The sequence below is a fragment of the Thunnus thynnus genome, chromosome 9 (genome assembly GCF_963924715.1).
Source record: "Thunnus thynnus chromosome 9, fThuThy2.1, whole genome shotgun sequence".
Lineage (NCBI taxonomy): Eukaryota > Metazoa > Chordata > Actinopteri > Scombriformes > Scombridae > Thunnus > Thunnus thynnus.
Genome location: NC_089525.1, coordinates 20,947,653 through 20,975,605, shown reverse-complemented (window position 1 = coordinate 20,975,605; position 27,953 = coordinate 20,947,653). Strand labels below are relative to the sequence as shown.

The window sequence follows — 27,953 nt, the reverse complement described above, 5'->3', positions numbered from 1 at the left end:
GTGGTGAAGTTGAATAGCACGGAAAGTGTGAATCTCTATGGAGGTGTGTACAGATGAAGTGGCAGCACACACTCACAGGATGTCATCTATTCTAGTCACCTCTTCCATCGTGTAAAGGGTTTCTTGCTACCGAATCGCAACCTACAAATTCCTGAGCCACACATGTGCTGAAAGCTGCATGGAAAAGCCTACCTGAAATGGATTTTCCAGTATTAATAAGGAAACAGAGTTTATGTATATGTGGTTGACACACATGCATTTTAAATCTTTGGAGATTTCCATTTCTTAAATGGTGTGATGAAATTGATGTCAGGTAAAAACGACACTTATTATATTAAATTTTTAATAAAAGAACGACCATACCAAACATAAAGTACAGAGTGTCTAGAAAAAAAAGCATTACAATACTTGCAACAACAATAATTGCATAGAACAACCTTTCAAAAAACAATACACACAGTGGTCTGGAGATGTGATTTCAGATAAACAAAATGAAACTGGAATTCAACCCCCTCCCACCAGTAAGCGCTTACTGAGGCTATTGGGAATTGAAAACTACAGTATATGATACGTGATAAAGACAATTCAAAAATACAGGGACAGCAATAATGTTGATCTTAATATATAACATATGATGAAACAGAGTTACACATCTGTACAGGAAGCAGACTCTCTGTAATGCTGGAAAGAATCTGGCTGCCAGAAATAACTATTAGAGATCAGCTCCGGCACCTGAGCAAGCGCTTATTTTGCAGTGCCCTTGAGCAAGACACTGACTCTGCTGCAGATCAACTGGTGCTGCCTTGTACCCTACACAGTGCTCTGACCTCCCTGTGAGAAGGTGCACAAGAAAACAGGGATTGTACAGTACTGTGTTATTATTACATTTTGGATAATTTGTGATGAAAATTGGGACCTTGTTATATAACATTCAATATCAAAAGTATTGATTAAATAAAGGCAAATAGATTACAATGAGTAGACTAACTTTGTGGCGGCTGAATCACATGGCCTGGTCTATTTTGGTTAATAAAATGGGTTAATGTCATCATTATTGCAATTTCTCTACAATGACCAACCCGCTGGTCTGTCAGTAAAGCCGTCACTTATTGCATTTCAATAGCATCCACTGCTGCTCTGCAGTGCAGCGAGAGTAAATAACAGTGTTGACAGTGCACACACTCAACCTCATGAGGAAATGTACCGCTGCGGGTCCTTGGAAAGAGGCTGCACCTTGAATAGCACGCAAAGCCCGGTGTGTTTTTCAGACCCGATATATATACCCATTTAGCTTGAGCCATTTTCTGTTGAAATATTACAACAAACCACCAGTGACACTTTCAATATGTCATGCATTTAGTCCCAGTCTGGTCTTCAACTCACTTAAGTTTATCGACCCCTTCGGGAGGCACTTGAGCTCTACTCTACACCCACAAATAAATCTCTCTCTTTTTATTTCTTCAGTCTGGCTCCGTCAGCTCTGCAGGAAGGCCACAGAGGCCTCTGACTTCTCTACAATTCTTTTCGTCATTTTTTCCTCTTTTATGATTAGAAAAAAATGTCTATTTCCCCTTGGCCAAAACAAGGATATTTTTTCTGCTTTTACACATAAGTGTAATTTAATAAAATTCCACACAGGGCTAATGTAAAGGCAGCAAATTATATCTATAAGGCTAACACCACAATTAAATGCTTTGATGAACAATAAATAAAGAAGATCTTTTAAAATCCAAAATACAGCAAGGCTATGTAATTAATGTTAAAATTATTTTTGAGTATATTTTAGTAAGAAGAGAAGGAGTGACATCTTTGTCATTATTCACATACTCTGTATAATAAATGATACATAGTTAAGCCTTTTCTATTTTATTATGCAGCTGCATCCCTGATAGCTTTGGACTATATATCTGAATATCGTGATTATCACATTTCTGATGCAAAATTCATACTGTAGAAACACTGTACATTCATGCAGTTTTTAAATAAACAGTCAAGGGCTGCATTTGGAAACAACTGAATGTAGCATGGTGAGCTAACCTGTTTGACTTGCTTAAACGCCAACAAAACAGCTGGGAAAGTTGTGATATGAAGTTTTGAATGTTACAAAAATGCCAATCACACATGCCTAGGAAAGCTCAAAAAATTTGTTTCCCACTGGGGATTCCTTGTGACAAATAAAATATGACGATGACATGATGTGAAGAGAAGAAAATAGTCCCCTTGGTGACAGAAGTGCATGCAAGAGAACACCTATTGAACTTGATGGCTTCGAACTCCTTTTCTATTTCCAGCTGAAGCACGAGAAGCGACGGAGGACTTGTTTTGTCCTTTTTACTTGTCCAAACTTGTTCCATTTTCTGGGGAGTGTTCACAGTGCCAGTCGCCAAGAGGCAATATGTTTGAAGCATCCCACTCCATCAGTCTTGGTTTAGCTGAGTTGGGGCTGGATCAGGAAGACAGATTAGATTTGATCATGATGTCAAATCAAGTTCCAGCACTTGAAGTGAAGAAAGTCCAAGCATCATTGTCAGAAATGGAGTCTAACTCTGCTATGTGTGATTGAAATATGGAGACACAACATAGACAGATAAACAAACAAACAAACACACACACACACACACACACACACACACACACACACACACACACACACACACACACACCCTTCCTGTCCCTTCACAAGCATGCTTACATAAATGTACCCATACACACACACAGCCGCACTAGGATGAGGATGATTGTGTGGATGTGTTCAGTGGCTGCTGTCATCCCAAGTACAATCATTCTTCTGCTTGGTCAGTTTTTTGACCACTCTCTCCAGCTCCTTACGAGACTTCTGCTCCTCCTCCAGAAACTGTTTCATCCACTTATTCTCCTGTAAAAACATACAGGCGACAACGGTATTCAAGAACTGTGTGACTCTTCCTGTCTGCATAAACTCAAATATGCATTCTGGAGTCTGACTGATACATTGCCAAGCTGATATTGGTGGATATTGGTTATCATAGATCGATATATTTGTATCAGCATGTATGTTGGCATAATATGAAAAAGAAATTTCAGAGCAGTAAACTTCAGTAATAATTGCCTTACTGGACACCTTTTTAAAGTATATTTGACTTATTTTCTCCTCATTTGAAGTTTAATAATGCTAGCATCAAGACTCTCAGGATGGCAATGTCGGTGTGTCGGTCAGTCCCCGACTTTGGTCCAGATTGAAATATGTCAACAACTATTGGATGGATTGGCTTTTTATTTAGCAACATCATCAGGTCAAAATTTTACTTTGGACCAAATACCTGCAAAACTACAAATGTTAGCTAATGTTAACTTACTAAACTAAGATGGGTGAATATGATGAACATTATAGCTGCTTGATATCAGCATGTTAGCGTTGTCATTGTAAGCATGTTAGCGCGCTGTTAGCAATGTTAGCATTAAGCTCAAAGCATCGAGTGCCCAAGTACAGCCTCACAGTAGACATGCTAGTCTCATTTATCTATAGCTATTCCTTAAAATAATTAAAATATTAATCACATTTAGTCATCAAAATTGACTTTAATGTTATATCTACACGTAAAGTCTATTGTTCAACTGTTAACTTTTTTTTTTTTTACTCATAGTTTTAGCCAAACATGCTATCTGTTCACATAAAACAAAATTAACATAAACTGATATTTTCTGATCAGAGACATGAGACACTCTTGTATCAAATATTGGTGTTGGCCTAAAAAAATCAGTGTTGGTCAATGGTTAGTACATTTAACCACATTTGCACTCAAAAATAGGACATAAAGAAGCATGATACAAAACTAGCGTGTACTAACATGTCTGCACATACAGCTGAATACTCCTGATCACATTCAATACATAAAAGTAACAATTACCTTTTTCAGTTCATGAACCTCATCCTTTAAAGCATACACCGCATCAACCAGGCTCCTGAAAGAAAAAAAAAGAAAATTATTAGTATGCGGCTACAGAGGGTGGGGTCTACAAGAAAATGGCCAAAGGTTACACTGGCCTCCCAACTCAAGGTAATTCTGTGGGAAGATTCATGTCTCAACAGCTTGAATGGGATCAATATTATATTTCTGAATCTAATTACAGAGAGACCCAAGATCCAAATACAATTAACAGCAAAGCCCTGCATGTCACTGTTAGCATGACAGCAGTGTAAAAACCTATTTCCCAAAGTAATCATGTGCTTACTTTTCCTCAATAACTGTCTGCCCGTTGCTCTTCATCTCCTCCACAATGATCTTCTCTTCCTCTGGCAGAAGCACCTGAGGCACGCACTCTTTCCGCACCGCTGCATAGACACACACACAAATTAATGGAAAAGCTTGATTCATGGCTATATGAGCTGTTGAAGATGAATGTGCAATCTAGGAAGGTAGTAGATTAATAATTTCTCCACAAACACAAACCTGTGGTAGTCTGGTGCAGGCTGGCTCCTGTGCAGTACGCCTCAATCACCCTCAGTATCTGGGCATCCTCCTCCAGCGCAGCTGTGCCTATCAAAACCAGAGATTAGCATTACAATAAATACACACTTAAAGGTTTAATTCAGCAGACGGTGTCATGGTGTCACACACATTCCTGGGTTTTTTTTTTAAGGGAAGGTGCAGGACACAATCATCAAGAACAAATTCCGCACTTTTAATATCAAAAGACAATATTGGGCCATTTTTTTTATGCCTTTCATTATACTTAATTCTATAGTGAGACAAAACTCCTACTTTTCCTTGTTTGAACCTCGTCATCAGATGGCTTCCGCTCTTTCTTCCTGTTGCCTGGCAGGAACTTCTTCATAGGCCGCGGACTCTTGCTGGAGTCCTGATGGAGTGAGATATTTAATTTAGTATTTCTCTCTGTGCGCACACTCACTCGCGCACACACACGCTCGCACAGACTGCTACACACACCTGTAAAGCCAAGGCTCCAAACCAAACAGTATGCAAAAGCTTACAGGGACGCGTATCCCTTAACAAACAAAAACAACAAAGAACAAAATTCCATCAACGGACAAGGCAGCAAGCGTGTGGTGATGACTGTGACCAAACAGCCAGGTGACAGTATGTATCCTGCCTACCACCTCTACACAAAGTAAAAATGATTTTCACATTTTGTAAGCTGGTTTCATCAAAGACATGTTATCAACCACTACAACCGCAGTCAGGGCAGGAGCAAAAATACTTAAAATAGTCAAGATTTAACTGGGAAATACACTGTTCACAAAGCCATGGTAAGTTGAGGTGTTATAATATTTTACAATCTGTGGTTTTACAAATGATGAATTATGAATGATTTTTTTTTTTTTTGCTCCTGGATTGGTTTTGGGTCTCAAAATAAGCGTAATGCTAGTTTCGTCTTTGTGCACAGTAAAAGTGGAGGTGTGAACACTTACTGCTTACAAAAAGAAACAGTTTAGTCAGTGCTAATCTGCTTGAACCAGTGCAGAGGAAAGGTGCTAACTTGTGACTTTCACCTTTTCTCTTAAAATACTTTACATTATGTCACCTGCCTTGTGCTCTAAGCTGGAACGGAGAAGCTTACTCCAACACGCATTAGCAAACCTGATAGTAAACCCATTTATGCGGCATCCTGAAATTTTACCACAGACTCCTAAACGTCACCCCATATGGTGATGATGATAGTGATGCATAAAACTCTTTTATAGGAATCAGGAGGAATAACTGACTGCATCATGTCTCTGGAAACCATAAAACCTTTAAATGGGCCAAGGGATTCCCTTTAACGTAGGCGCAGAGCTCAAGGTGTACTTCTGCACTGGTGAGGTAGCATTTTCCAGAGATGTACTGAGGTTTTTTTCCCCTCATCGGGTCGGTGTTTTGGGGACTCAGTAGAATGCTGCTAATTTGGTGCTATGACTGGCTGCGTTTCATGTCGTACACCTGCTACATCAATCGAAGTGCACCGTGTGCTGAGATATTTACATCACTTTAAAGCTGCATAATTTATTGTTGCAGCCAGTTGCGAACTAAAGAACTTCACAAGAAGCTTGAAGACACACAACCATTATATATTATTGCTTTAAGTTGCCATTATGGCTCGAGTGTTTAACAATTACCTACACATCCAGCAGACACAGAGGACCGTTAGCATTCATTTGTAGTTTCACTTGGCGATTGATTAATGTGGACGATGAGAAGTTAAAATTGTACACCATTATTGCAGGTTCTCATGCAACATAAAATCAACTTATAAGGAGACATCACGGTTCTCAGAGGACTTCACTCTGTGTCTAGATTTCCAAAAACAGGTCACATGACAGAAATTATACTGTTGCACGAGGAGGCCTCTTTATTAGAAAATGATACCATACCTTGACTCAGTACAGGGAATAAGAAAAAAAACAGCAGACACGCAGGGCCACAGAAAACAGGAAACCAACGGATGACTATGAGGGAGGAGTGAAGCAAACAGAGCAATGGCATGCCAGCTCAACACTGGAGCAAACACACACACATACACACACACGCGCACACACACACACACACACACACACACACACACACATATACACGCACACGCGGACACACACACACACACACACACACATACACATACACACACACATACACACACACAGGCAAACCCATCCCAACCCCCAACCCCACATCCTTTACCACACACACAACAGAAACAGACTTGAGATCTAACCTTACCTTCATGATATAAGACATCCTCTACAGAAGGCAGGATGAAAAAAAGAGAGAAAAAGGGGAAATGTGCATGAAAAATACGATAAGAAAAGGATGTGATAGAGAGTTAACGGTGAACATTTTTACACCTCGTCCGCCCTTCCCCTGTTCTTTGTTTTTTGCAGAATAGGTTGATTATTTCATGTAAATAAAAAAGAAAGATATTTGGAGAAATGGGAAAATTGGTGAAAAGAAAGTTATGCAAGACTATGCACAGCAGAGAAAAAGACCCAGACAGATCCACACTTGCTTGTTTCTGTCCTCACAGTGGACAGGAATGAGTTAATGTATTTTATGTATTTAGTGCCAAAGAGACGCAATCATTTTCAGGTGACTTATTGACACCGCTATACATGCATATGCAAAAAACAACACATCACCAGACTGTGGGAGTTCCTGATAACCGAAAGTTTTAAAGTGCTGACTGATAATTGTGTGAAAGATTCTGCCGCCCACAAGAACCACAGATTTAGCATCATGACATTCATCGAGCACCAGTAGCTTTTAACACCTAGCACATGCCCATCAGACTTGGTGATTATGCTGCCATTGTTGTAATTAACTTCCTCCGAAAAATATCATATCCTGTCATGTTTCAGCCACACCTCCAGCTCTTCTAACTATATTTTATTAACTGCATAATTCTGTTATACTGTTTGTCACTGCCTTTCACAATCACCATGCACTTTATCTAGCTAGCCTACGCATTTTGCAAAACACTCATCTATATATGTAAAGGCTTTTCCTGTTGTTTTGAAAGCCCGTGTTGTGTAGCTAATTGGGGCTTTTCAAAAACTATCTCGAGATCAGGTTGGACCAGATAATCTAATCTCATCCTACTTGCATATTTTTTTATATTTTACTGAGGAGTATGTGTAGTCCAATTAATGAATTATGGAGTTATGCATGTAAATTTTGTTGGTGTACTTTATTTGCATGATAGGTGTGAAGCGTTGTGTGCATACTGCAGGTCTGAAAAGTAGTGATTGAAAAGGGGGACAGAGTGGGATTGTAGTGTGGGACTTTTTGTGGTTTACGACACAACAATGCACTGCAAGACTGTGTATGAGATGCATATCAAAGTCGTGTGGGTTTGCTTGCATGGCTCTAGAAGTTCCCACCTCTTTGTATCCCAATGCAGCTGAGGGTTTGAGGGGAGGCGCAGGACGCAGACAGCTGAGGGACCAGGGCTTGCTGATCTTTGGTGGTTCAAGGGGGCCACGACTAATGGCGCTGAGGCTGCCCAGGTGGGACAGGTGAGTGGGGGTTCCGACCATACTCAGCGGCTTGCCTTCTACTGTCTACATGGGGCCATCAAAGAAAACAAGACAAAGAAATGTGTGAGTTTCAGATGGGTGATACACGCTGAGTCTAATGGTTTTCATGTCTGTCTCGTCTTTAAAGGTTTTTAACACTTAAGCGAGGTGCAAGGTTCACTTTTGGTATTGTTATGACTACATACAGTAAACATGTATTTGTGAAAAGTGTGTGTATGTGTTCGTCCGAACCTTTAAGATGGTGCTTGCAGGGCTGCCTCCTTTGGTAAAGGGCTGAAGGTGCTCGAGCCATTCCTGTAACTCCTGGGCACTACTGCAGAACACTGTAATACGTTCGATCATGCTTCCTGCAGCACAGAAACAAATACACACACTTCCTTCAGTGAAAGTTATATATGGCCTACTCGAACAATAAATACAAGGAATGCAGTTGTCATTCTCAGTGATAATAAGGTTTATCTAGGTCTACTGTAGTTCATATTCCCCCCAAAATGTAGCATTTCATACAGTGTGATAGCAACAAATATGTGATTAAAAACAAACTTCACATTATCAAACCTGTTGCCCTGGTTTGACACAAGGGTGTCCAAAATAATGAGATGTGTCTAAGATATGTGAAGCAACATGTTTTGGAGATTATGTCGTGTAGGAGAGTTTTATTTCCTTCTGTGGGCATCAAGAAATTGCTAATTTAAGACTTCACATTTACTGGATTATCTGAATCAAATGCTTTATCTGATTTGATATCTGTTGCAAATGCCTTTTTTTAGAAAAAGTGGGGCAAGCTTGATATCCTTTTATGGACAGTGTGCAGACACCCACATGAATATTCTACAGCTCTGTCATATGAATTAGTTAGCTGAGATCGGATCAACAACTGTGAGAAACTTCAGAGTTTTAAAAATACAGTCCTGCTCTAACTTAATATTAATGCCAACTAAAGAAGGGTGTTAATGTTCTCCAGAGATTTGGATACAAACCTGTGATGTCAAAGGCATAGTGGACATTGTCTGCTTCTTCCACATGTCTTGTTACTGTGGTGCCTGTCAGTGGCAGTCTTCCCTGGATGGGAGGAACAAATGGGAGACAAAATAAGACACTATGTCATAGATATAAGATACACTATATATATATATCTCATTATCACCTGAAATCAATGAAGTGATTTGGAATTATGTGTCCATAAAAATTAAAATGAGAAAAATGGAAATATAACTAATTAAAAGGTAGATTCACCATGTAAATATATTCTCTTGCTTAAACCTCCAGTTATATCTAGCAATGCAGATATTTTTTATTTCATTTGCCCAGCTTTTGAGATATAGGCCTCTGAGATTTCTGCCACTACCCAAATACAATTGATGATAATGATTTAAATATTAAATGTTGATGTTAACATTTTTTGTTTTGAGTACGACAAATGAAATTCTATTCACTGCCACTGCACTGAGGCTGCAACAGAAATCTCACAGATATCTCAGGCCTGTGAAAACATGACCTTAACTCAGTCTGTGTCTAGATTCTACTGGAGATAACTGAGAAAATATGTTGTTTTTTTGTAATTTGGCTAACCCAAGCCAATTGAGGACTGCTGTAGAGGACATACTTTATATGCAGTAGCTCACCTGATAAATAAAACCGCTCATCCGGGGACTGGCAGAGAGCATTACTAATACATTAGGGAAAAGCATTAGGTAGCGCTCCTCTTTTTCCTGCAAGAGACACATAAAAGTTTTGGTTCCAAAGTGATCTATAAAGGACATACAGTTTTTGCATACATGTATTGCAGCAAGTTCCTTAAATAGCCATTGTTCTTGTTTATGCCCAACCTACTGATACGAAACTAGCAATAGAACTGACACGAGTTATTAACGAGATACTGGTTTGGCAGAACTGTTGCTTGTGATATGAATGGAAAACGAGACTGGCTGACATGAAGGTTGAGTTGCGCAACAAATATAGTGACTGGTATGGTGGTTGGAAAGTGGTTGGCAGTAATTAAAAGAGGCTGAATCCAAATCTCTATCTTGGGCTTTCTTCCAACCACCGACTCAAAGTCGACCCCTACACAGAAACCAAACAAAAAAGATCAGTTTGCTTTTCAGTTTGCTTATGGCCTACATATGTTTCTGTTTTGACACTTAAAAAGGGAATACTGAATTACCACACAAGATTTATAGATACACATTTGACACATTTAGGAAATGATTAACCCTTTATATCTTTTAGAAATTATAAGACATCAATGTTTTTCAAATTTAAGATAACATCAGCGCCCTTAATTTGTGTTGGTGAGATTTCACATTAGTCAAATAAATCTAGAGCACTTCAGCTCGAGGTAGAATGTTGTTGTTCACACTTCCTCCGTTTGTTCACCTGCATCAACCACCACAATGCATTCTGAATCTAGCACATATTATGCAATATAAAGCTGATGGGTGACGGCGTCACTTATCTCAGGATATGGACACAGAAGAACAGAAAATTTATTGCATGTGTCTTGATCCAATGAAGGTCAATGCAGCTGTCTGAATTGCAGGCTAAACTTTAGGACAAAAACTGGCAATGCATTATTTATTTATTTATTTATTTTTTTACACTGGAGTTATGACTAACTGCTAATGTTTGTTATAGGAGAGTAGGGGAGGGGCCCGGCAGGCTTTAATTTAAAAAAGGGGACATGATTAATTTAATGTTACAAGAAATGACTTATAAACTATTCCAGTCTTTTACACATGGAAATGGAAATGAATCACAAAGAAGTCCTTTTCGATCATTCTCAGCACATATTGAGTCACGTTTTGTGCTTAGTAATGCAATAATTCCTTTAACAGTTTCCCTTTCTGCAATGCTTATCTATTCTCTTCGACTGGACGGAACCCTGGGGACTCTTATCTGCAGCTTTCACTAAAACGGCTAAATCCTCACAATTAAATAAAGAAATGGCAGTTGGTGTTGGTTATCAAGTCATTCTGGGCTACATTCCTCCCTCCCCTTTAACCTCAAAATCTTATTCCATCAGCTGTCTCCTCACTTTGTCTCTCACCTCACTGGACCCATTTTTCACATGGACCTGGGACATGTAGGCCACGTGACCCAGGCTCTTCATGCTGTCTCCCTCCCAGCCACGCACTGGTTCTGACAAGATCTGGAGCTCCAGGTTCTTGCGCTTCCGCAGGTCCTGGCATTGCGTCTAAACACGTGCAAATATACACATTAATCAGTGAAGATGAAAAAAATGTGTCATAATAATTCATTAAAATTATTTAGATACAGAGTGCAGCTTTTCACAAATATTATTGCTTTTCATATCAGTTTCTAGATTTGATTTCCAAACTCCATAATCTAAAAAAATTGACACCAACTCTTAAAAAAAAAAAAAGGTGGTTGCTTAATTGTAAAAGTAAGTATAGCATGGCCTCTTGCCCTTTAGAAATATTTAGTAATGAGTGGCAGAGAACATTTTTTTCCAGTGTGGATACCATTTACTTAAGTAAGTTCTATTTTTAACATCTTTTTCATAGGTATAAAGGAGTAACCTGCAACATTAAATAGAACATTTTCAGGTGCTTGCCAGGGGTTCTCCCTCTTTAGACCAGAAAAATGACAATGCAACATATGTCATTTTCCATTGCACATTACAAACAAAAAAGACAATCTGCAGGAGTAAAGCAGAGATATAACTGGCATTTCTTAAGTGCCTGCCCACCCAACCACACAATCAGAACACACAAAGAAAATCAGACTTGCAAATTACAATAGTCGGTACTATGAGACATGTTTTTTTCCCGCTTTCTTGTGCAGTAGTTGTGCTAAAGAGACATGTGTGAGTCACCACATCTATTCTTACAAAGAACTCGGAGCTATACCGGGGAAATTGTGTCTCACAGTGATGCTCACTGAGGTACACAATGTGGTTGCTTGTTTCTAATCCTTCTTTTCTAAAATGGCATTTCAGTTCACACCCACTGTTGGAACAACATAATCACCAAACATGTAGCAGAGAAAAGCTCAGACATGTTCATTATTTCCCCGCCCCACCTCACTACAACTGCCCAATCATAAAACTGTCAAACTCTAAACAAATAAGTCTGTCGAAAATAACATGAAAAACCAACAAAATCAGTAGAATACCATACATTAACTTTGACACAAAACAGAGTCTTGAATTTCTTCAGGTAAATAAATAAATAAATGACAACAAAAATCCAGCGGATTTACAATCCAATAATTGAGAATTGACATGACAGGCTTACATGCTGTTTAACTCAGCCTAATCCCTCACGGAGATTAACAAAGCTGATATAGTTTGAGTGTAGTTTAAGCATGCAGAGCCCCCCTGGACATCCCAGACTTACCACTAGGCTCCTAAATCCAGCTGTTGCCTTTACAATATCAGCAAAGTCTGGATGGGCTTCCTGTGGTAGAAATATAGAACACATCAGATAAAACGTAGCTTCCTGAATAGAGTCCTCTAAATGTTAAAGCAAGACAAGTGCACATACTAGATATACTGTGATATACAGAGGAAGTCAGGAATTGAAAGGGCTTAAGACTCATTTCATTTTCAGTTTTTAACTTAACATTTATATACACTGCTAGATATTACTGCTCATTTATTAGAGATAAATAAAGTTAACAAAACAGTAATATTTAAGAGCTGTCCATAATGTAGCGACAAACATACAGTATGTATATTACAATATTATTATTATTGATCATTTAAGAAATATATTTAGATCAAATATTATTTCAGTATAACTTTAGACACTTTATCCTGTACCTCCACGTGTCTCTCCAGCTCCTGCAGCAGTGTGGGGTACTTGTCCAGCCTCATGAAGGGTTTACTGAGACTGGTGGTCAGGGTCAGGATCCCTGGCACGCTGGCTCCCTGGCTCTCCATAAACTTGTCTAGTTCCTCACTGTTAAACATGCACAAACACACACTTCTTTATGCACAGTTAAAAATAATGACTTCAAGGTTAAAGGGCACTTCAAAGAGGCAAATTTTAGACAACATGAGGACTTGATGGTACCAGGAAATCACTAGTGCCACCATAACCATTATTTAATAATTCCCCCATATTAACATTCAGAGTAAATTGAAAATTTGCCCCAATATAAAGTTCATGACTTTCACTTAATATGTCTGTGAGTTAAAATTCCATTTCAACATTGGATGGTACCCTTCCTGGGCTGGGATTCCTGTATTTTGCATACAATAAAGATGGTTGTTCTATGACGTCAATTTTGGGATATGCTCTATAGTGCAAGAGAGTAATTCATTAAACATTATGTTATCCATGTAGGTTAACCGTAAAATGTATCCTAAAACTAAAAAAAATAATAATTTAAAAAGTAATGTTTAATGATCAATTTACTGAGTAATTAAATGCAGAGTATGAGCCTAGCAAGAGACCATATCATGGTATATTTTATATTGATTATTTGGCCCATAATAAAAGATGTAAATGAAAATGATGACTGGATTACAGCACTAAATTGGTTTGAATCCTACTCAAAGAACAGGGACTACTTTGTGTCTATAGGTAATTACATATCTGAGCAGATACAAATGACATGCAGAGTTCCCCCGGGGCTCCACTCTGGGGCCTCTTCTGTTCAAAATCTACATACTCCCATTGGCTCAGATTATGCAAACTGATTATGCGGACTATGGTCCAATACAAGTGCAAATCAACAATTGGATGTGCCACAATTTTCTTCAATTAAACAGAGATAAAACTGAAGTAATTGTTATTGGAGCCAAGGAAGAATGATTAAAAGTCAGTACTCAGCTTCAATCAGTAATGTTAAAAACCACAAACCAAGCCAGAAATCTTGGTGCAGTCATGGACTCTGACCTGAATTTCAACAGTCACATTAAAACTGACAAAGTCAGCCCACTATCAACTTAAGAATATATAATATTATATAAGGATTAAAGGACTTCTGTTTCAGCAGGACTTGAAAAAACATGTCCATACATTTATCTTCAGTAGACTCGACTATTGTAACGACGTCTCTCTAAGAAATCGATCAGATAGTTGCAGCTGACTCAGAAAGCTGCTGCTCGAGTCCTCACTAAGACCAAGAAAGTGGATCACATAACTCCAGTTCTCAGATCTTTACACTGGCTTTCTGTCTGTCAAAGAATTCAAAATACTGGTTTATAAAGCACTGAATGGTTTAGGGCCAAAATACATTTCTGATTTTCTGCTACATTATGAATTATCCACCTCCTATCTACCTAACTATCCACCATTCACCTCCTCACCTCTATCTACCTCTCAGGTCGTCTGGGACAGGTCTGCTTTCTGTTCCCAAAGTCAAAACTAATCCTGGAGAAGCAGCATTCAGTTTTTATGCACCACATATCTGAACAAACTCCAAGAAAACTGCAGGTCTGCTGCAACTCTCAGGTCTTTTAAAGGTCAGGTCAGGTCAAGTCATGAAATTAAACTCAAACCATTTTCTAATGAAACCTTAAAAACAACCCTAACAAGAAACCACTTTTACAGGTTACAGTATTACTTAGTATTGTGGTGCTCACTCATACTGTGATGACTGTGAAAAACACACAGTATATCACACCTGGACCACAAGCAACTGTAATGCCATTAAAAGTTTAAAAGGCAGCACAATGTCTTGAATTTGTATTTTGTACTTTTGCTCTCAACTGCGACACATTGAATTCACTGCAAACTTGCCAATGTACTTTGAAAGTAAAACCATTCATGAGTTTCCGTGATCCAAAACTGCAATCATACAGTATCCTGTAGTAACTGGTGTCATTGGGTAAATGTCAATGTCACAGAAAGAGTCCTGCAACTGAAACTCAAATGTGCTTACTGTGAAAAAGTGCTTTGCTTGCCTGTCAACATAACCACAAGTCTATATATCCTGTCAACAGATGGCTTCCTGTGTGTAATTCAACCTTTTCTGCAGCTCACAATAGTAGGACCTGACAAGACACCTCACACATCACTCAAGATTCTACCATTTTAACTGCACCATTGACATTTTGCTATTTCACTGTGATTTATGAAATATTGACAGGTCCCACTCAATGAGGATGATACGTTTGAATAGTTTCTTCGATGAAGAAGAACTCGGAGCAAACAGGAACTGTATCTGTGTTCAGTGCATCTGCTCAAAAGTTCAGCCTCCTGGTCATTTACAGATGGGAAGCCTGACACCTCGTGGCTCAAAGCTAAACTACAGTTCATCAGCTGCAAACAAAACAAACAAATCCCAAAGCAAAGACCAATGTAAGCTTGTGACAAAAAAAAGCACCCAACTGTGAATACATGGGTATGAATTCACAAAGTATGCAACTTCTCAGGTCATTAGATTGGTTATATTATTGGTTCTCAATGTATTTAAAAGTTTATCTGAAGCTTATATGAGGCTTCAGTAGTCTGAGTTAGTCATATCAAGAGGATCTCTGCCACATTTATAGTCTTTTTAAACATCACATTCCCTCTTTGTGTTTCCTCGGACAGCGATTCCCTTTGAGCTATGGTGGAAATATAGTAACAAAAAGAGGGACTTTGGCACTAATAAGACTGTAACGTTGAGAGATATCTACTTTGAATAATTTGGATGACTGAAATCTTGTGGATTTTGGCCCCCCATCACTTACATTGCAAGTGCATTATGAAGGGATCATCTAATAGCTAGTATGAAAAGGAGGAATGACTACAACAAGAAAACCTGTTTCAATGTTCATTTGGGCACCTGACTGTTGTTTTAAGACAGAGTTGAAAAATTGTGAACCTGTCCTTTAAAACAAAACTATTTATACTGGTGAGGGTGAATGTTCAGGTTGATTTTCCCTTCTCAGACAGTTTAATTTGAATAATTTTTACAGGCTTGAAGAGGTGAAACTATACAGAATTTCACAAGGAAAAAAGCAAAGATTAGAGAAAAGTTTTGTGTAGCAGAATTGAGTTTTGTCTTGTTTCTTACCCAGGAAATCATCTCATGACCCCTTCAGTTCATCTTGTGACCCCTTGTGGGGATACAAACCCCCCGGTTGGAAACCACTGAATTGAGAGTGAGTATTTTATGTTGAAAGATGTTTCTGTTTTGGAAGAACCTTGGTAACGCATACAGAAATCTCTGCCTGAAAAATTAAGCTAAATGAGTTAACTCAGTTGTCATGTGACAACACTGCAATACGTTTGCACTATTCAACCCAATTTCCGAAATACCTTCAGGGTTCAGAATCAGACCTTTCTTTGTTGTGGTGGTGAGTGGCTGTGCTGTGCTGTGCTGTTGTGTGTGCAGGTGCTGACCTGTGGTCAGTGAGGATGCAGACAGCTGAGGGGTGGCTGGAGCAGTAAGCCAGGTACAGAGTCTTGATCTGACACATCATGTTTAAGTAGCAGCCTGCCACTCGCTGCTGGCCCTCTGGGACTCTGCAAAGCCAGAGAGACAAAGACAAGGTCAGAGAGGTGGTAGGAGTGAAGAAAGAGGAAAAGGGTTTGGGAAAGAAAAGAGAGAGAGATGCAGAAAGAGACTAAGAGAAAGGTTTGTAATGATGATAAACTGAATCGTTTCCCTAAAACTGAAAAACTGTCATTATTCAGGGTGTCTGTGAGTTTTATCCTGTTGAAGACCTTTTTACTGGCAGGTAGACTAAAAGACCATTCTTGCAATTTTGAAACCTGGCAGAATGCAGGACTTTGACACCAGACTGATTTCTCATGATTAACAGAGCACCACAAAACATAACATTTAAGACAAATATATGAAGTTTCAAGGCCTCAAGCTCAAATGATATAATTTAAGATATTTTAAGAATTTAAGGGCAATTATTACACAAAACACACTTTAAATTTCGATTAGCCATTTTCCAAAACGTCTCACACCTGCTAAGATGCATGAATGTATTTTCTTTGCCTCAGAGCGATCATTTGTTACCAACAGTTGTTGATGTCAGAGTTTCCCCATCAGTGCATGAACACACCATGGACATGGAGATTTTTCAAATCAATGTGTGCAAAGACTTGAAATTTGAAAAAGCAATTTACTAAGCTACCATTTTAAGCAATTTTTAAGTCTCTGCAAGATTATTTATTACCATGAAGAAATTTGTAGAAAGAGGTGGTTGGCTGGGAGGAAGGAAATGATTGCAGAGATATAATCAAATATGGTGTGCCTTGAGGAACACATAGCAATAATGTACTGTATAGTGTGTGTGCAGTTTTGCAACAGACTTAAAACATAAATGAAAGCTAGAATTGTCCTCTAAAAGCATGTAATTATGTCTTGCAGAACACACACACACATAGATGCACCTGTCCAACCAATGAGATGATTAAATTACAATAGAAAGACTGGGTTGAATTCTACTGTTCAAACTACAGATGTTTTCAAAGGGGGCCGAGTCCAGAATGACTTACTTAGTACATTCCTCCAAAGAAACACACAGGCCTTGCTGGAAGGTGAGGATCTCCTCCAGGTTTCCACACAGGGTGGCGCTGTCTGCACTGCTCAGCCTGAAGATAGAAACATTTTGAATAAGCGTAGAAGACAATGACTGTTCTACGATATGCACAAAGAGAGAAAGTTGATAATAAAGTAAAGAATTATCATTAATTACAATGTAAATAAATCAACACCTTTGCCTGAAGATGTTTTTCGAGATGACAGTAGTAGTAGTAGTAGTAGCAGCAGTGATAGTAATTAAAGGACCAGTGTGTAGGATTTAGTGCCATCTTGTGGTGAGAAACCAACTAAATACGCCTCACCCTCCCCATCCAAGCGTGTAGAAGAACCTACAGTGGCCATAAAACTTGTGAAAAATGCAAAAAGCCCTCTCTAGAGCCACTGTTTGGTTTGTCCATTTTGGGCTATCATAGAAACATGGCGGTGCAACATGGTGGGCTCTGTGGAAGAAGACCCGCTCCCTATGTATATATAAAGGGTTCATTCTAAGGAGGGCTGCTCAGCTATGACAAAAATCATAATTACGATTATTTGGTCAAGATTGAGATCACGATTATTTAACACGATTCATCGTTGACCTCCGAAACATCATGCATTTATTGAACTTTAAAAAAAACTTGGTGTCTTATGATAATAATAATAATAATAATAATAATAATAATAATAATAATAATAATAATAATAATAATAATAATAATACTATAAAGACTTTTAATATATGGTGTGTATTATAATGTAATTTTTATTTGGTATAAAAAATGTGAGAAAGGACTGCTGAAATACTACTCTCGTCCTTTTTGGCCACTCCCAGCACTGGTACAGCAACAGCACGGATGGACGCGCATCAAACTCCATGCAGCAGCTGACTTGACCAGGTTTTCACAAACAATGGCTCACATGACCTGAGCTGAACTAAACATGCCACAGCCTGGCTGACAGTGAGTTTGGGCTTTTAGGGAAGGGCAAAAGTACACCGCTGTAAAGGGACTTTTAACACAAGACAAAATGAGAGCATCATTGCGAAACGGAATGTGGCACGATAATCATTTTGTCTCACTTATCTTGTTTTCATAATCATTGGAAGCCAAAATCGAAATTGAAAATAAAATTTGATTAATTGCCCAGCCCTAATTCTAAAGTAATGAAAATACAATGATTATTATGTTTATGGGATTATACACTAAGTAAAACATGCTTATGAGTATGTTATTCCATTTCTGTCAAGTCTGTTCTGCTAAACACCACTAAATTCTACACACTGGACCTTTAATACATTCAAATTCAAGATTTTTGGATCATCCAGTGAACCAAAGAGATTTTCCAGGTAATCCAATTTCCCCTCTTCCTGAAGTGATATATTTTGGTGATGTATATGTGATTTGCATATTAATGGCTTTGTCTTTTCTCCTTGTCATCGCTCTTACTTGTCGCTGGCTTGCAGGGGTCGTAGGTAGCAACTCAGTACTGTTTGTAATTCTTTGACAAACTCCCGCTCATGTTCCAAGATGTCCTGTACCACCTGCAAAAGCAGCACGATCAGCAGAATATATAATGTTGATGTGGTCAGATTCCAAGAAAGGACAGAGAACTTGTTAATAATCAAAAAAAATCTGAATGATTTATTAGTTCCCCATCAGTATTCTGGGTATTTTTAGTACATTTAAACAGTGAGAAAACCAAGTGATGATGAAGTGTGATTTAAAATAGAGAAGTTACTCATTTGTTGAAGTTAAAAACAGGAAAACTCTATAAAATGTACAAAAAGAAGAAAACGGATATGTCAAGAGGACATGCTGCTCTCCTGCTCTGAAATGTTTTTGATAATCTCAGCTCATTTTACTCTGCTAAATGATCAACCAAAGAAATTGATTTCAATTGATTTCAAACAACCAAAATCTCCGATTAGCAAGCAAACCTGCATTTTTGACAAACTCCATCATACAGTTGAGATAAAAGAAACTGATATATGATGAAAATATATGGATTTCTGCTTCAAGCATTAATACGAACTGTATAGAAAACACACACAGTGTGTAAGTGAAGTGCCATAAACAATATATATTATGTTCTGCAAAACTTTCACTCACCACGCTGTAGTAGTTCTTTGTCAGCTGAGTTCCTTTAGGAGACACTGGTTTCTCTGTGGATGAGATGAGTGACAAGGTCAAGATAACAAATTCTGAATCATTGTCAAAACGATAACATTTATGTTGACTATCCAGACACTGATCCGATGTTGTAAAGACAGCAGCTTTTCTTGAACAATTTAGAAACAACGGCATCATCATACCTTACTATAAAACCATCATTTCACTTCCCAAAATACTGTGAAAAGCAGATTGAAGTGAACTTTTAGCAAAAGTCCCACGATCATGCACCCGAACTCACCGCAGGGTTTGACCTCACGGACGTAGTTGCTGGGGAACCAACCCGTCTTGCCGTTGAGTGTGCCTTCCCACCAGCCTCCCTCTTCCTGCCGCGTCACAAGGATCATGTCACCTTTATTGAACGACAGCTCGTCCTCATTGTTCTGTTTGAAGTTGAAGCGAGCCTTCACCATCAGCTGCCCACCTCCACCGTTCTCAGACATCTCCTGTTAGAGCAGGTCAAACATCATTGAGAGTATCAGAAAGAATATCTTTATGGATGTGCATACATACAGTGCAATGAAAAAAAACAAAACTATCCCCTTTTTTGACTTTTCACATTTTTCATTTAAATTTGGGTAAATCCTTGTGTGTTGTGCGCTTGAGACAGAAATAGTAAAAATGTTTTGTGCTTCTCTTTATAAACATGTTTTTGTGCAAGGGAATGCAATATCCTGTCCTCTTGAGTAAAATAACTACTACAACCCACAAATTGACCAAATTCAATGTAAAAAAAAAAAACGTGCAAAAGGGGGTGAACATATTTTCAAGCATGTAAGAATGTAAAAAACAGAAAATCTAGATATATATGGAAGAGACCATACCACTGATTTGGATTGTCTACGCAGAGAACCTTTGGATTTGGCAGAGGAGAGCGTGTGTGAGGACGTCGACTGACTAGGAGAGGAGGCACCAGACTGCGAACATGACCTCTCAGCAGCACAGTCTATGGACACACACAGAGGAAACATGGAGCCTCCGTTATCTAGGTTTCAATGCTGTTGGAACTCTCTGGTCTTGTCCTCATCAGGTGAACAGCATAACATCATCTTGAAAACGCACACATACATACACACACACACACATCACAACTGACGCAGGTGCACAGGGGCTGACAACCTGATGATAATTCATGCAAGTATGGTCCACTGCTCTGCACAGCCCTAGGACAGTGAACAGATGCGCGCACACACAGACTACACTTTTTAAATGCCTGATAGAATCATCTGATTTAACCAAAACTGGCACTCTGCTCCAAAATAACACCAAGCAGCTGCAAAAAAGGAAGGTAACATGTAGTCTTCAGATAATACAGTATTTGTATACACTCTTAGTGTCCTACCTCTCCTTCACAAGCATTTCTTCACTTTAAAGTATTGCTTAGTATATGCGGGTAATATTGTGTTTGTGTACATATCAAATCAGTAAATCTTTCATAAAAAGATGTATTTTTTATAATATGCAAACTAATACATAAATAAGTAATATACAGTATATCTCAGTGATCACAGATCCAGTCAATTTCTTGGTCCCAGCAAATACGTCCACCCTGACTAACTGACACATATTAACATAATTTCCTCCTACCCTGTCTCTGATCTGCAATGCAGCCCAGCGAGTGACTTGTGGAGAAAATCAAATTCATATTTATGTCACTAACATCCAACCTCTCTACAACGCTGAGCCGCTGCAGCAGAGGAACAGTGATTTAGGGTCAGTAGCTGCCAGCTGTCTTGCTCTGTGAGTGCAGGCCTTGAGATGCACTGACAGAGGTATCAATTTTGTTGCCAGTACTCACTTGACTGGTGACACATGGCAGCAGGAACACACTCTCTGTGAAGACTCCCTAACAAGTGCCAGCTGGATGCCAGCCAGGTCCACTGTCTAATTCTTGTGTAATATGCGCCCTTAGCCTTCATGACCTCTCATTCAGATCCAATAAGGAGTTCAACTTGGAAGCCATACAATTGACACTTAAATTGACACTTAAAATAAACACTTAAGAGCACTTTCATATACAAGCAGTGAAATATGCAATGGTAAAACTTTTTTGCGTGATCTTGTTTTATCAGCAAATCATCTGGAATCTATGTACTGTATGTTATGATGATGAAATCCTTGAGAGGCAGCCTGGAGATGGTTCCCATATGCTGAGACATCAGGGTGCATCACACTGAAGGCTAACTGATATGATAAAGACACATGCACACTCACAAGCCTACTGTAACAGGCCCTTCTGTCTGCTACGCTCTGTGGTTACCACCGTTGCTTGTTTTTGTATGCAGGCTATGCTCGAACCATTTACCCTAAACAAACACAATTGCTGTGCAGCCACTCACAGACACACATAATGCGGGGAAGCACAGCAAGGCTGGCAAAAGGGTCACGAGTGAAAGTACAGAGGCCTCTTATGTTTAAACACATCTACTAACTTGTGACTAATCCACTTCAAATCAAGTTCACTTCTGACGACCGCTGAACAGCTGCTGGGTATAGCCAGCCTATGAAAGATTTGCATATCAAGCAGAGCCCAGCGCTGACAAAGACTTCAGGTCCACATCTCACACTGTGACACACATCATCCCCTTCATTTAAGCTCACTCAAGATGTTGATTACGCATGAACAAAAGTCAGCGAAAAATGTTGGAAAAAGATTGTTTCCAACATTGTGAGGATCTTTGGGCCATTTTCCACTATTGTTGGACATTTTATAGACTAATTGATTAATCAGACACATAATTTACAGGTTAAATGATAATAGAAATAATGTTTAGTTACAGCTCATCTCCGCTGTCACGCTGGCATAACCTAAGTCACACTAGTCAGGACAGGAATGTCACAAATAAATGTTCTCACATAGCTCTGGACATTATGCATCTATTATCAAGCATTCAGTAACATGCAGAGGCAGCGGATTGGCCTCAGAACGCTGACTAAATAATTCTAATGTTGGTGGTTCTCTGGCAGCTGTGAGCTGGAAACTGAAGGGAGACTTTTCAGTGCCCTCAAACAAGGACTCTCCAGCAAAGCAGTTAGCCCCATACTGCTGTAGAGCTGCTGCACTGCGAACCATTTCATGCTGCGTCCTTACTGAAGATATGCACTTGAGTAAAAGGGTGCCTGTCTAAAAGTGATAAACTCATATTAATAAATATACTGGAGCTTAATTTGACTGTACAAAATACAAAAAAAAAAACTACTAAGCAGGATATTAGTCAGGATATATTGAGCAATGGATGCACATGATAAATATGGCACCCAGCATGACACAAACACACACTGCCATACCAGCTGCCCACGGGTAACACACCCAATCACGATTTAGAAGGGCTCAATGTACAAAACCAGAGAAAAAGGACATAGACCGACACCCATCTTCATCGTGGTACTTACACAAGGCAAAAAGCCTCACCTGGCCACTCCTAATATGTAGCTACATGTAGAGTGTATTCAATATTTAAAGTGCCTTTAATGGAAAGTTTACACAAAGACAGTGGAGGGTTGAACACTGAAGAAACATTTCATGCAGTACGTAGCCTTATATACAGATTTCAACTATAGCTGCAACTAACCATTATTTTCATTATCAATTAATCTGTTGATTATTTTCTTGATTAAATTAAATTAAATTAGTTATTTGATGTATAAAATGTCAGAAAATGGCGAAAAACGTCAATCGCTTTTTTAAAAAAATCATCAAAATATTCACATTTAAGAGGGTGGAACAAGAGATTTAGCATTTTTTCTTAAAGGATGACGATAAATCGATTATCAAAATAGGCGATTACATTTCTGTTGATCGACTAATCGATTAATCGACTAAATGTTGCAGCTTTAATTTCTCCTTAAGTTTTCAACATCATTTTGTTGAACACATGACTGGACAACACACAACACCATGGGCTCTGGGAACTTGTATTGGACATTTTTTCACAATTGGCTGAAATTTTACAGACCTCACAAATAATTGATTACTTGAGGAAACAATTGGTAGATGAATGGATGATGAAAACCATCATGTGGCCTTGTTATCAAGCAGTCCCCAAAATGAGAGCCTGGAAGTTCAGGGAGTGACAGCACAACTCTTACCTTGAGTAGCAAAGTTGACTGCCAGCAAAGTGGTCAGGACCTTGCCAAAGTTCTCACCAGTGTATAACCACTCTGGTTCAAACCCCTGGATGGAAAAGGAAGAGATAAGATCAGACCAATCCCATCCCAAAAAAAAATCTGTTCATACAAGACAGCAAGTCAGAATTAAAAATATTTCTACTGATCGCACACAGACAGAGAGAGACACTCAATCCAGGCTGCAGCACAAATAACAGAGAGACACAAACACAGACAATGAAAGACACACAGGGATTTGAATAAGCCTATAACAAGACAGAGATAAAAACTGACATGTTGAGCGTGACCCATATTTTGTGACTTAGTGGGTTGTAATAAAACGGACAGTGCCAGACTCATTTGCGATTCGCTGTGCACTTGCGCACACACACAGATGCTCTCTCTCACACACACACACACACACACACACACACACACACACACGCACACACACACACACACAGAGTCAGACAGCTATCTTCTTTCCTTCAGCAGATAAGGTTTCGCATTTTAAATAAAACATCTTAAATATAGAGTTTGAGTAGTACAGCCTCATGCGATGTGTCCGGCCTCATTCAGAGTTAAAGCAAGTGTGACCATCACATCTTTAGGTATGGGATCAGCTCAGGTTATACATGACTACGAAGATTTACTCAGGTTGCTTTTCAGCACATAGAAAATAGCTAGAATTTAATGTTAGCTTTATGTGTAATGATTTTGTAACACTACTTTTAAAAGTAGAAAATACTGGAGAAAAACATTTGTATTAATAAATCAAAATGAAAGATTGAGTGACTCTTACATCACATTATTGACCTCAGAAAGTAAAAGCCATTACTAACATTGACCATGATCATGAATACATGCTACTCTAAAATGACTGTAGTATATAAAATCTGAGCAAACAAATCATCTCACTCAGTTCATAACGCGGCAGAAAGAATCAGAGGCCTTGAGCAGTTATTGACGCTTCCTCTTTCTGCATCTCAGGGCAGAAGTGAAAGCAGTATGACTGCTTTCTTTATACAGTCACAGGACAAACAAGCACTATTTGCTATGGCAAAAAAAAGAGAGAAAAAGTTCTCTAAACATGATCACATCACTGACCAAAGGATGGGCTGGGCTCGCTGTAGCACCACAGACATCCCCTGGCTGATACATTTGACAGTGGCTCTCCAAAAGCTGCTGCCCATGAGCTACTGGCTGGCCGCAAAAGGTCTAATTATGGGCTACAGCAGGATTGGTGGATAAAAGCGCAAGGGGACCTCCCAGACATAACAAGCCAGCTGGGCATAAGTATTGAACCGCTTGAATTTGCAGTGAGCCAGGATTGCTGACTCAATTAGCTGTTTAAAGAAACCAAGTGATGTGACTCAAGACCAGAAAAGATTATTTATAAAGCGGGAGGAGAAATTACTGTCCAGTGTGGCGGTCAAAAACAGGCTGGCAGAGAGACAGAGAACACTCCCAACATCTGCAAATCATTTGCCCCTTTCGAACATCTGGATATCTTGGCGATACAGGCCAGTAGCGTATGCCTTGGGGGAGAATCTTAAACCTGCAGCAACCAACTAATATCAGTATCACTGCAGCACAAGAGAGATGGGGAATTTTCAAGGAAGTAAACACCGTGAAAACTAAGTTTTGACAACAGAGGTACTAGTCACAGAGGACAACAGTTTCGTTCCTGTCTGCTCAGTGGGAGTGACTGACAGCATGCCTGTTTATGTGGCTCACTCCACATGGACGTGTGAGGAAAACATATGCCAGCAGGGTAAGCAGATCACAACACAAGCAAGAGTGTAGGCTCTATGTAAGTCCTCTCTGTAAACTGCAGTGGGCTAAGAAGAAGGCTAAGTAATGAGATAATGATAGAAAAAAGGTCGGCCCATGTCAAAACATCGCACGTTTGTTACTACATGAAACTTGACAGAAACACTGAAGCAACTTACCTCCACTTTCAAGGACGAGCATCCTCTTAAAAACTCTCTGATGTTGGAAATGCAGTCGGCTTCAGTTCTCGGATCCTGGCAATACTGAGCACACACACATACACACAAACATGCGAAATAAATATATAAACCTCAGCTTAGTAATGTCAGATAGACATCTGACACAAGCACTCATCAGACGCTGCGGACCGAAGCTATACTGTCATTTAAGCTACACATGAAAAGGCGTAAAGTAACATTGTTGTAGTGATCCGAATGAGATAACCTACAGTTTACAAAATAACTGTGGAGTCTTCCTGCGTCTCCTTCATGCATACATAACCATTAGCGGCACTGAAGTGTCAAACTCGCAACATTTAAGCCAGACATCCGCTTACTTTTATAGCTTTCAATATAAAATCCTTATTAAAAAGGTCGCGAAGAAGACCTTTGGCTTTTTTTGTTGATTTTAGGCAAAGTCCGTATTATTCTTTTCAGAGCTACATGTGATAGCCACTCAAAGAAAGTGGCACTCTAGACAGAAAAAGTAATGATACCAATTGGAAGTTACTACTTCCTGTATTATTCTAGCTAGTTTTTAGAGAGAGGACGTCGCACAGTCAAGACCCGCCCTCCTCTGCCTCTGATTGGCTACTCCCCGCTGCCTTCGTTGCTTGGGTTGGTTAGGTTTAGGTATAAGGAGTGTAATTGGTTAAGGATAGGGCAAGAATATCACGGTCAGCCAATCAGAGGCAGAGTAGGACGGGTCATGACTTCGCCATCCTAGGAAAAAAAAATTCGCACAACCGGGAAGAACCGTCCCTTTCAGGAGGAAGTGACGAACAGTTTCTGCAACTGTTATTTATCATTATCAACTTTGTCATCTCAAACTAAGCATCTGTTACACTCACGTTGTGTTTCAACACGTTAAAAGAGCTGCAAAGAAAAGTTGAGTCCGGTGAAATCCCCTGCTTGGGCACTCATGTGGGGTCCATATGTATACTTTAGGCACTCTTGCTACATAATTTGTTCTGTTTTTGGTGGGTGTCCACACCGACTCACTCATGTCAAGAATGCGGAACGCTTTTTCTTCGCTTCACAGGAAACCACATCTTGAAATCTCACATCTGAAAGTTCGCGAATTACTGCTTTCATGTGCAGCATTCCGCGTGACACAAAAGAAGAAAGAAAAAAACAGGCTTAAAACTTCACGGCTCAAGTTTCTAGCTACACAAAATGAAGGGCCTGCTGCAGGGGAAGTTCTTGTCCGTATCATTTTCAACAAACCCCTCCCTACTTTTCACCAAGAGCCGTCGATCATTTGGCATTTGTAGACTTAAGTTAACTTATATCAACAACTCACCTTGGGCGTGAAGCCAGGTATGAGACGCTCCGTGAGCTTGCAGAGGACAACCCCATCCTTCAGCGATGTTTTCAAAAACTCCTCCGGGTCTGCTATATTCTTTTTAGGCGAGCTGAGCACTCCCAGTGATATTAACCACGTTACCGTCTGCTCCTCTGGATTCATAGCTCCAATAAATGATCATTGCCTAAGCACGCATTGCTGAAAAAAACTGGCGGCCTGTTCCGTATCAATATGCAACTCACATCCGCACTTCTGCTACAAGTTTTAAAAAAAAAAAAAAAAAGCGGCGGTGGGGGGAAGGACGATCGCTGTTTCTACACGCGAAACTGATGATCACCCCTACTGGCAAATAGGAACCTCAACAATAGGCAGCAGTCTTTTTTTTTCCTCTGAAAAGTAGCATATGCTGGCAGAGGGCATTTTTTCTCATATTGCATTACAAGTCAAGTTGCAGCAAGGATCAGGAAACTCCGCCAGTGAGCTTATCTCTTGTGCATCAGCATATTTCGCAAGAGAAAAATGTACCGTCTACTATGTGATTAACGTGGGGTGTTAGTAATAAACTGACATGCCCTCTGCGGACACTCATTATCACACAAGCCTTGAATTTTCTTGCATGTATATTGTTTACATTTTTTATTGAGTTGAAAATTAGTCATGTAGATTCTCCTGATAGCAATACACGCCTAGTGGTATTTGGAGTAGGAAATAATATGAGTCATGAGATTGTTTAAGGTAAGGGTTTATTATGGTAGACGGGTTAAAAGCGAGAAAATGTGAGGCTAAAAACTTCTCAAGGACAAAATGTGTTTAATGTAGTGAATTAAGTATTATATATGTAATGTAAAACTGCTCTATGCCTGAGAACTTAAACCCCGGGATAAATTCTTATGTATGACCATTTGAAAAGTACATCTGAGTAAAAACTGCACTGATTGTGA

General features: G+C 39.3%; 1 protein-coding gene across 4 annotated transcripts; it reads right to left on the bottom strand.

The window, feature by feature from the left end:
• Window positions 1-326: 326 nt before the first annotated feature.
• On the bottom strand, window positions 327-27,414 carry arhgef6 (Rac/Cdc42 guanine nucleotide exchange factor (GEF) 6). 4 transcript variants are annotated; one of them, XM_067599628.1, is made up of 22 exons: window positions 27,010-27,413; window positions 25,668-25,751; window positions 23,698-23,782; window positions 20,433-20,554; window positions 19,850-20,054; window positions 19,549-19,601; window positions 18,886-18,980; window positions 17,416-17,511; window positions 16,306-16,428; window positions 12,789-12,927; window positions 12,364-12,423; window positions 11,040-11,198; window positions 9,631-9,717; window positions 8,986-9,067; window positions 8,237-8,352; window positions 7,850-8,029; window positions 6,693-6,713; window positions 4,743-4,839; window positions 4,431-4,517; window positions 4,213-4,312; window positions 3,888-3,942; window positions 327-2,875 (listed from the first exon to the last, which is right to left on the bottom strand). In XM_067599628.1, the coding sequence occupies exons 1-22, from the start codon at window positions 27,172-27,174 to the stop codon at window positions 2,753-2,755; spliced, it is 2,334 nt and encodes a 777-aa protein (XP_067455729.1). In that variant the 5' UTR covers window positions 27,175-27,413; the 3' UTR covers window positions 327-2,752. The 4 variants fall into 4 exon arrangements, with proteins under 4 accessions (XP_067455729.1, XP_067455730.1, XP_067455731.1 ...); XM_067599629.1 differs by having other exon boundaries at window positions 11,052-11,198; window positions 27,010-27,410; XM_067599630.1 differs by lacking the exon at window positions 6,693-6,713 and having other exon boundaries at window positions 27,010-27,414.
• Window positions 27,415-27,953: the final 539 nt, after the last annotated feature.